Source organism: Bidens hawaiensis, unplaced genomic scaffold (genome assembly GCF_021521415.1).
Source record: "Bidens hawaiensis isolate Kalapana, Puna unplaced genomic scaffold, B.hawaiensis_p1.1 tig00019810_1, whole genome shotgun sequence".
NCBI lineage: Eukaryota > Viridiplantae > Streptophyta > Magnoliopsida > Asterales > Asteraceae > Bidens > Bidens hawaiensis.
The window spans coordinates 186,966-198,077 of NW_027493012.1; the positions used below are offsets into that span (position 1 = coordinate 186,966).

The following is an 11,112-nucleotide window of genomic DNA, read 5'->3' on the forward strand; positions in this document are numbered from 1 at the left end:
GGAAAAGAAGGCGGAAAGAGAGAGGGAAAGAGGCGGGAAGGAAAATATATATTATTATTAAAAGTAAAATATAAGTATAAATATTAAATAATAAAAGAGAGATCGGGTCAGAGAAACGGGTACCTGGGTCGGGTCGGATCGGGGCAGATGTCACAGTTTGAAGTAGGAATCCTCAGATAACGACGAGAGTATAATTGTATTATCCCTATACAAATAAATTATTAAACAATATTTATATTAAAAACAATAGTTAATACAAACAATTTAAATATTACCGATGCAAAAATTCACCAACGCATCTCTCATTGTTTTCTCAACCATCTTTAAATACTCGTCATTGATATCGGTCGTGTTGTCGTAAGTGAGGATGCGTATAGCCGAAGTACACTTTTGGATGGCGGAGAATCCTAAATATCCTCTTGCATCGGGTTTCTGTTGAAAATACTCATACTCCCGCTTCATATCTCCAACGATGCGCAAAAATACACGCTTAGACATCCGAAAACGACGTCGAAACATAGCGTCGTTAAATGTAGGTGTGTCGTCGAAGTAGTTCTTCATCAAACGAGCGTTCGCTTGCGTACGATCCCGAAGGATATATGACCGTCTACGTGGTGCCGTAGATGGAGCAGAGCCGGACACCATGTTATTGGCGACGGTGCGAACCGCGTTCGTGACCTCTAAATGCTCTTCCGCCACTTGTCGGTGAATTTGATGAATTCTTCGACTCTCGTTTATTAATTGATCCAAAAGCTCGGCAGAGTTCGTGGAATCCGGGGAACTCATTGAGTTTGAAGAAGTATGAAAATAATAAAAATGATTGGTATTTTTATGTTTGTGTTTGTGTATGATAGGGTGAAAATGGTTAGATAAAGTTTGATATATATATTAAGTTTTTAAATTAATTTTTTTTTATATTTAGCCATTACCCAACGGCATTATTATTATTATATTATTATTTCTCCATCTCGCAGGCGATAAACTAATCCCACCCCCGCCCAATTTCGCCCAGGGGGCGGTGTTCAACCCAAAAATCGCCCCAAATTCGCCCTTTTTCTCGCCCACTACGTTTGGCCTTAGAGAGTGACAAGTGTTTAAAGCCAACACGACTTGTATAGGGGCAATGCGATTTGTATAGACCGAAAAAATTGTCATTCGTATATTAGTTAGTTATTATGTGAGGGTTATACGACTCGTATAAACCTTATACGAATTGTATAGAGCTGTTAACACATCATAGGGTGATGTTTGAATATAACGACCTATTGTTTATAATTAAATGTATTATTATTATTATATTAAATTTTGGTGATATTGTTTTTTTCAACCATCTGCTGGCGAATGTCATAAAACGTTGAGGATGGTGCTTATTTGCCCACCTGTACCCGCCAATATCAAACAATCGTTTATAAAAACACTATATTCTAGGTTTATTAGATTTTAATAATCTCTATTGAATGATATTGAGCGATAATAATCCCTATTTATTTTATCGCAACTAACAGTCCCAAATTTAATAAAGCTAGCCCCCATCGGCTCCCGTTAAAAAAGACGTAATGACGTTATACTTTTTTCCCAAATTTCAAACTATTGTTTTAGGCCTTTTGGGTGGAAGAAGGATACGGATCGATTGATGTAAAACTTAGCTCGAAACAGTAACCCAAACGGCTTGATTTTCGTTAATTATGAAATATCAGAATTCACAGTTGTAAGTACACCAAAACATTAGGGACCTTATACTCTATCCTCGTAATAAAAAGACGTAACGACGTTATACTTTTTTCCCCGAATTTCAAACTATTGTTTTAGGCTATTTGAGTGGAAGAATGATACGAATCGATTAATGTAAAACTTAGCTCGAAGCAGTATTTCAAAAGGCTTGATTTTCGTTAATTATGAAATATCATATTAACAGTTGTAAGTACACCAATACATCAGGGACCTTAAATCAATTTTCTTTTTCTATTCTCAACTGCTCTCTCACTCTTTCCTCAAACCCTCATCCACCGACCGGCACCACCGTAACGGCCACCAATGACCACCGCCACAGCCGCCGCCGTATCATTTCTTCGAATTCCACGTCACTTGTCTAGTTTTCACTTCCTCCGTCGTCATACTCCACGTCATTATTCAACTGTTAGGTTTAGACGAAGCTGCAAACCACGTCTCTGCTTCAGTTTATTCCGTACGGATTCTCAACGGCATTATTCAATTGCTTCTTCAAGCTCATCAGGTGTAAATTATTATAGCTAATTGTTATTATTTTGTGTTTAGGCATTTCGTCGAACACCTGGTATGCATGTTTAAATAGTTTCTCATTTTGCTATTTATTTAGTGTGTTTATTATTATTATTATTATGTTCCATCCGTTATTATAACGCGATAGCTAGAGCTCGGCTCGTGAGTTGTTTGTTTCAAGCTCGAGCTCGACTGCTTTATTATGTGTTAGTCAAATTAAATTATATACACTTTAGTGTGATTATTATTATTATTATTATTATTATTGTTGTTGTTGTTGTTATTATCATTATTATTATTATGTTCCATCCGTTATTATAACGCGAGAGCTAGAGCTCGGCTCGTGAGTTGTGTGTTTCAAGCTCGAGCTCGACTGCCTACTATTTATTAGTCAAGTTAAATGTATATATACACTTTTAATTATTTTTAGATATTTTGAGAAAAAACTTAACTAGCCTAAGCTCAGCTCAGCTCGAGACATAGCTAAATTATATATAGGCCTTTCATCGAACACTCGTGCTGCATTATTAATAGTTTCTCATTTAGCTCTATCAGTTATTAATTATTATAACGCATCTTTCATTTTGATATCTGGTTGCAAATTTAACACTAGTCTGCATTCGGTCAAGCTCGGCTCGTTATGACTTATGACTTAGGAGAGCTAGAGCGCGGCTCGTTTCTAGCTCTAGCTCGGCTTGTGAGTTGTTTTTTTAAGCTCGAGCTTGGCTTGTTTATCATTTAATATTTATTAATTAAATTGTATACGCTTTTAATTATTTTTAAATATTTTGAAAAAAAACCTTAACGAGCTTAAATTATTAGATAAAAACCTAAGCTGAGCCAAAGCTTGGCTTGAGCTCTGGGTTAAGACATAGTTAGAACTTAAAAATACACTAGGCTCATTAAGGCTTGGCGAGCTTAAATGATCTTCCCATACAAGGTTCGAGCTCTGTCTCAATAATAAAACACGTTCTGTTTGAGGCACAGGCTTGTTAAGGCTCGGCAAGCTTAAATGATCTTCCCATACGAGGCTTGAGCTCTGGCTCAATAATAAAAACACGTTCTGTTTGAGGCACAGGCTCGATAAGGCTCGGATCATTTCGAGCTTTTTATCGATCCGGTCTCGATAATGTTCTGTTTGAGGCTTGGCTTGGCTCATTTGCACCCTTATCTGTAATTCTCAAGTTCATTTCTTGTTCTTGGAACATTTCATCAAAGTTATTCAGTTAGAGGAATTTAGACAGTAGGTATAAATGGTGTCCAATAAATATTTAGCTGGACTTCAATTTGAATATGAATCATTTAAATATCGTCTAACTGATTTTATGACATGGTGATAATAAGCCATTATTTTCACGAAGCTTCCTGCTTGCTTTTGTGGTATTTATGCTGACACAGTCTTCTTTATTGAAAATTTTTGCTAGACTGGAATAATCATGTTGCAGCAGGTGATGAAACATATGATGTAATAGTGGTAGGAGGTGGTCATGCAGGCTGTGAAGCTGCTCTTGCATCGGCTCGTTTAGGGGCCAAAACTCTTCTTCTAACACTCAATATTGATCGAATCGCATGGCAGGTAGTTGATTCTAAGATGCACTTTACAGCATATTTTTTACTATGTAATGTTGAGTCAATGTATTAACCATCATCATCATCATCATCATCGTACTCAGTATATCCCACCAATAGCAAAGCTATGGTAGGGCCTGAGGAGGGTAAGATGTAGACAGCCTTACCTCTACCCCATAGGGATAGAGAGGCTGCTTCCGGTGAGACCCCCGGCTCGATAGTAGTTTTGCATCAAGCCTTGGACATAAAGCACATAGCACTCAATCATCGGGATGCCGGCTGATTGGTGCATGTACCCTCGTCTTTCGGCTATCAACGCCACCACATGATGCCTGATTAACCTTCCGCCACTTTTAACGTTATTTTCACGAGATTAGTAAAATAACGTCAAAATTAGTGCAATTTCACTTTTGCCCACCCGAGGGTGTATTAACCATATATGTGTATCAATTGTTTACAATTTCATAAGTAAGCCCGACAATATCTAAGACAAGTTTGGTACAGCCCTGCAATCCAGCAGTTGGTGGACCTGCAAAGTCTCAACTAGTACACGAAGTGGATGCATTAGGTGGTGAAATTGGAAAGATGGCTGATAGGTAAATTTGCTCAAAATTTGCATTAGCACTGTGTATTTGACTTTAGAAGTCAATTTGAGTCCTATCTTGATTAAAACTGTATTTCTTATTTTGAAGATATTGATTATTCCTGCTTACATACTTCAGATGTTATCTGCAAAAGCGTGTTCTTAACGTCTCTAGAGGCCCAGCAGTTAGAGCATTGCGTGCTCAAACTGATAAACGAGAGTATGCAATTGAGATGAAAAAGATTGTAGAAAGGTAATCGTTGCTTAACTTTTCACTTAAAATTTTGATCGATTATCGTCTAGTCAGTACCATAATTTTATAATTTTTTGATTTTGTATTTTCAGTACTCCCAACTTGTCCATTAGAGAGGCGATGGTAACCGATCTTGTATTAGGATCAAACGATGACGTCAAAGGCGTTCACACGTTTTTTGGGATGACATTTTATTCAAATTCTGTTGTTCTTACAACTGGCACTTTCATGAGTGGAAAAGTTTGGGTAGGCAGAACATCAATGCCTGCTGGCAGAGCAGGTGAGTCAGCTTCTCACGGTCTCACAGAACATTTACAGTCACTTGGATTTGAAACTGACCGGTTAAAAACCGGGACACCTGCACGTGTTGACTCACGCACTGTTGATTATTCTCTGTTGGAGCCTCAACACGGAGATGAAGAGGTGCATTGGTTTAGTTTTGATCCAGCGTACCACATTGAACGAGATCAAATGTGTTGTTATCTCACATGTACAACACAAGTGACTCACCAGTTAATAAAAGATAACTTGCATGAGACTCCTACTTATGGAGGATGGGTGGAAGCTAAGGGGCCTCGATATTGCCCTTCAATTGAAGACAAGGTACTTTATTATTTCATTTTCACATTTTTTTTCTGAAAATTAGTCTTTATAATCCATTAACTTATCACATGAATCATGTGTTGTTGTTTGTTGTTTTAGATTGTGAGATTCCAAGATAAAGATTCTCATCAAATATTTCTTGAACCAGAAGGTCGAAGTGTACCTGATCTCTATGTGCAGGTATGCTTCTTGTAGTATAATTTGGTTACAGAAATTTTATTACGTTAATAATAATATAATTTTTGAGTAAAACGAGGTCAGCTTGTAAATGAACCGAATGAACACCAACAGAGCAATTAAACAAATGGTGTTTTCCTGTTTGTGTTCGTTCGTTAAGGAAATGAGCATGCTCGTGTTTGTACGTTAACAGTATAAATGAACGGTTCGCGAACATAAATGAACGAAAATAACTGAGCAAAAACCAGTTTAAACTAATGTGAAGAACTATGTGTTGGGCCTAAAAAGTTATTAAACTTGAACTTAAGTTTTAATGGCCCAACAGAAAGTAAATGAATATATTAACGAATGTTAACAGATATTCACAAACTCTTCACTTGACGTTCGGTTCGTTTACAGGTGTAAACCGAGGCATTGAATTTATGTAACTTTCGACTCGCTTGACCTGTTTTGTTTGACTTTATCCGGTTGAACCATTAGAGACAATGTCAAACTCATTTATAATGTGAATATCGACCCATGTTTTTCTTTTTTCCTTTTCGTGCTTAACTTTAACCACATTACAGGGTTTTTCAACCGGGTTACCTGAAAGACTACAGTTACCATTATTAAGAACATTACCTGGACTGGAGAACTGTTCAATGCTGAAACCCGCGTATGCTGTAGAGTATGATTACTTGCCAGCTCATCAGTGTTCCAGGTCACTTATGACCAAAAAAATTGAAGGACTTTTTTTCTCGGGTCAAATAAACGGTACAACAGGTTATGAAGAAGCCGCTGCTCAGGTTTGACCCAGTGTTTGTTTTTTTTGTTACTTATTTACTATTTGGTTTTATTCGGTTGATTTATTATGTTTATAGGGAATTATTTCTGGAATAAATGCTGCTAGACATGCAGATGGGAAACCGCTTATTGTTCTTGAGAGAGAAAGCAGTTATATTGGTACTTTAATTGATGATTTGGTTACCAAAGATCTTCGAGAACCATACCGCATGCTCACAAGGTACTATGATGCACTGAATTATGCTAATTTAGGGTGGCTTGCAAAAGAACCGAACAAAAACAAACGCGGCATGTTCGTGTTCAGTGCGTTTACTGACCTAAATTAGGGAGCAAAAATTAGAAATAATGCTAGAATAAATAGGTTTTTTAGATTCTTTTTTCAAAATAAAGGTAAATGATCAATTATAATATTCATAAATGGTATTTTAAGGTTTTATTGATGGAACTTGTTGGGTTCGTAGGCCTTGTTGGCCCGGTTTATTATATGAAGTCAAAAGAGGAGACGGGTGTGGGCGGTCGGGCCCAAGCCCGGCCCGGTTTAGATTTCTTGCATAATAATTTACTAACCCTAGTTCAGTCTCTATATAAACAACATTATGTACTTGTAATATTTGGTCACTCAATAAAGATATACCTAGTTGCCACCCGTGGACGTAGGTCAGTTTAGACCGAACCACGTTAAATCCTCGTGTTCGTTTATTGCTTTCGTGTCGTGTTCGGTTTCGTGTGTGCGTTTAATCCTAACAAGTGGTATCAGAGCTTAGGTTCGGATCACACGAAGAACACGGTGAACCAGTTCCGCGTGTCGCCGCCGCACCAGTGATCGGGGCCAGGGTTCCGCCGCGTTACCGCTAACTGCTGCTAGGGTTTCGCTGCCACCAGTTGCCACAGGTCAGATTCAGGTTGTCGATCTAGGTTTTCGGTGTTGGCAGCTAGCCGACGTATCCAGCGATCGACCGGAAGGTTGAAAAGAAGGCAGAAGTTTTGCGAGTCGAGATCCTACTTTGCAAAGTACGAGTCAATAACAGCGAATCAAGATCCTATTTTCGTTGAAGAACAGTTTCAAGTCAGAAGAAATTTAAAGAAACTTAGAACCAGTGCCAACCGCGTTTGTCAGGTTTATCGTTTCAGTTTAAAGTTTCGGTTTCTGATTTACAGTTCGTTATTCCGCTGCACGTTAAATAGGTTGATTGTTTAACAGAGTTCAGTAGAACAATCGTTAAGTTCAGGCTCGTGTTGCTGTGTCTGTCTCTGTTTTTTTATCCAGTTTTTCGTTTTAGTCATTGTTATGGCAGAAGACGGAAAGGTTTCGATACAGAAGTTTGACGGACAGAAGTTTGGTTGGTGGAAGATGCAGATTAAGGCACTACTTTGTCAGAAAGACTTGGATGTAGTGCTTGAGGATGAAAAACCAGAAAAGTTGTCAGAAGCAGATTGGAAGAAGTTAGACAAGAAAGCTAGGGCTTGTATCACATTGTCGTTGTCGGAAGATGTGGCGTTTAACATCATGAAAGAAACCACAGCACGTGGTATGATGGAGGCGCTATCCAACATGTATGAAAAGCCTTCGGCAGCGAATAAAGTCTATCTTATCCGAGAGCTAGTGACAACAAGAATGAAAGAGGGTGGGTCAGTTACAACTCGTATCAATAATCTTAATTCGATCTTGTCCCGCTTAGTGTCAGTTGACATTAAGTTTGATGATGAAGTTCAAGGCCTCTTGTTATTATCCTATTTGCCCGACAGTTGGTCGCAAACAGTGACTGCAGTTTGTAGTTCGTCTACAAATATTACTTTCGATGGGATTCGAGATCTGATTCTGGGAGAAGATTCAAGACGCAGAAGTTCAGGTGAATCATCAGGCAATATGCTAGTCACAGAAGGTAGAGGTAGGGGAAAACAGCGAGGCAGTGGGAGCAGGAAGAGGAGTCAGTCTAAGACTCGTAAGGATATTGAATGTTGGGGTTGTAAAGAGAAAGGACACTTCAGGAATCAGTGTCCGAATGGTAAGAAAGAGGTGAACGTTACAGAAGACGACACAGATGACGGGGTCAGTAGTGATGAGGCTTTGGTTTGTAGTGTTGAGAGTAGCGTTGATGCTTGGGTGATGGATTCTGGTGCATCGTTTCATGCCACTCACTGTAGTGAAACGATGAAGAATCTTAAATTTGGGGATTTTGGAAAGGTTCGACTAGCGAATGATGATATTTTAGAGGTTACGGGTATGGGAGACGTTGATTTGATAACTTCAGCCGGTACTTCTTGGACTTTGAAAGACGTGAGGGTTATTCCAAGTTTGAAGAAACGTTTGATTTCAGTTGGGCAGTTGGATGACCAGGGGCACGATGTTAAGTTCGGGAATTGGCAGTGGAAAGTAGTCAAAGGGAATCTCGTTGTTGCTCGTGGCAAGAAAATGGGTTCGTTGTATATGGTCGATATGTCATCGAAAGGAGTGGATCCAGTTTTGGTGAAAGACAATATCCGGTTCACAGAATCTCGTGGGCAGAAGAAGGTTCGTTTTGCAAGTAACAAACCCAGAGCCAAAGTGAAGATTCAGGATGAACGAGCTAGGAAGGTTAAATTAGTTGGGGGACATCGTGACAGTGGGAGAACAGGTCGTGTTTCAGTTACAGTTCCAGGTCGACAGTGGATTAAGAAAACCAGTATTCCAGCTGTAAAAGTCTCTCCAATGAATTACTTGCTGAATATGGAGAGTGTTTGTTCTCAGGTTATCTCAGGATCCGGTAGTTCGTTACAGTGGGAGCCGGTAGGGACAGAGAATGGGTCAGGTGCAGTTTCAGCCGTGACTGACGTGTTGGAGCTCCGGGGAGCTTCAACGGGCCTTCAGGTTAATTGATGAGAAGGCGGTGGCAACTAGAAGAAGTTTAATGTTCAGATTACAGAAGTACAATCAGGAGTGCAGACGAGAGTACTCAAGGCCTCCGAGTGAGAGATTGTTGGGTTCGTAGGCCTTGTTGGCCCGGTTTATTATATGAAGTCAAAAGAGGAGACGGGTGTGGGCGGTCGGGCCCAAGCCCGGCCCGGTTTAGATTTCTTGCATAATAATTTACTAACCCTAGTTCAGTCTCTATATAAACAACATTATGTACTTGTAATATTTGGTCACTCAATAAAGATATACCTAGTTGCCACCGGTGGACGTAGGTCAGTTTAGACCGAACCACGTTAAATCCTCGTGTTCGTTTATTGCTTTCGTGTCGTGTTCGGTTTCGTGTGTGCGTTTAATCCTAACAGAACTTTAGAATGATTAACTAGAAATTGAAAATATAAAAATATGTATGCAATTTGTGTTGGGATTTAAATCATTAAAATTTATTACAATAAACATAGTTTAAAATATCTTATTCTAATTAAAATACTTACTTCTTTTCAGCCGTTCAGAATATCGGTTAATTCTTCGATCTGATAACGCTGACAGCCGTCTCACACCGTTAGGTCGTGAAATTGGTTTAATAGATGACAAAAGATGGACCGCATACCAAGAAAAACAAGCCCGAATCTCGCAAGAGAAAAAAAGATTAAAAAGTGTTCGAGTCACAAGTAAGGCCAACAATAATATGCTTACGGTAGATCAACAATTTAACAATTTAATTGTATGAACAAAAAGCTAAAAAGTTCTTAAACAGGTGAAGAATTAGTCAATGAAGTTACTCTTCTGTCTGGTCAACCAGTTAAGAACCAGTCAACACTTGAAGGCTTACTTAAAAAACCACATATTGAATACAAACTGTTTGATAAACACGGGTTAGGAAACGATGACCTGTCAAGGACCGAAAAGGAATGCATCGAGATTGATATTAAATACGAAGGCTTGATTGCACGCCAACACAGCCAGTTGCAACAGGTTAATAATCTTAATTATCTCAAATTATCCTCATAAACACTTGTACTTAGCGTTTGAATGTGATACATTTTTTTATATTTTTTTCAGATGATTCATCGACAACATAAACCTCTTCCTGCCGACTTAGATTATCATTCTATGAAAACTTTATCGCATGAAGCGCGTGAAAAGCTATCTAAGGTAATTTAACCAAGAATTAGTTATATCATATAAATATTATTTCAAACACGAAACTTTCATATGCTAATCTCCTAATTAATTTGAATAATTACGTGGATGATTCACGTGGTTTGCATGTGAAATGACCAAAATACCCTTAACTTTAAACAAATTAAAAAAAAATAATAAATATTTTATTTTAAAATATTGTGATCTTTTGGTCGGTTCGTTTTCAGGTGAGGCCACAAACTATTGGTCAAGCCAGCAGGGTTGGCGGGGTTAGCCCTGCTGACATCACCGCACTCCTTATTGTCTTGGAGTCGAACCGTAGGAAAGCTCAAGAGCTTAAGAAACACGAAATGTTGGCTTCGGTTATTGCAGATTCTAGCTGATAACGAGCTCTTAGTATGCATTTGTGTATGGGAATAATTATTATTTTTTGTGTACATATGAGATATGATTTTGTTATCATTTAACAGAAGAGGAGTCGCTAATTTGATAGGATTATTTGGATATTGGCATTGTGAAATGAGAACATATTTATACATACATATGTATTTATAATGTGAGTTCCAAATTAGGGAATAAGTTGCTTTGGGTTGTCTCTATTTCGATAATAGTGAGAACCGAAAACCAAACTGGGTAGTAATATTATCGTGTTTCGTTTGAACCCGGATCTTGCTCAGATCTATAGATTAGCCATTACGTTAACTTAAGTATACTCAAAAGTATACAAAAGGTCAAAACGGACTACTACAAAATGAGTTAGAACCACTATGACCATTATTTGCTTCCAACACCTTCTCGTGTCACACCATTTTTCATCGCGACTCTGTTGTCACTGTCGCTACCATCATTGTATTATCTTTTAAATTTGGCCAG

General features: G+C 38.4%; 1 protein-coding gene across 1 annotated transcript; it reads left to right on the top strand.

Annotated features, from left to right (window-relative positions):
• The first annotated feature begins 1,900 nt into the window (after positions 1-1,900).
• Positions 1,901-10,698, top strand: LOC143559348 (uncharacterized). Its single transcript, XM_077047949.1, has 12 exons — positions 1,901-2,233; positions 3,663-3,814; positions 4,312-4,403; positions 4,530-4,643; positions 4,736-5,246; positions 5,346-5,426; positions 5,990-6,208; positions 6,284-6,426; positions 9,601-9,767; positions 9,854-10,071; positions 10,159-10,251; positions 10,467-10,698. The coding sequence occupies exons 1-12, from the start codon at positions 2,035-2,037 to the stop codon at positions 10,620-10,622; spliced, it is 2,145 nt and encodes a 714-aa protein (XP_076904064.1). The 5' UTR covers positions 1,901-2,034; the 3' UTR covers positions 10,623-10,698.
• Positions 10,699-11,112: the final 414 nt, after the last annotated feature.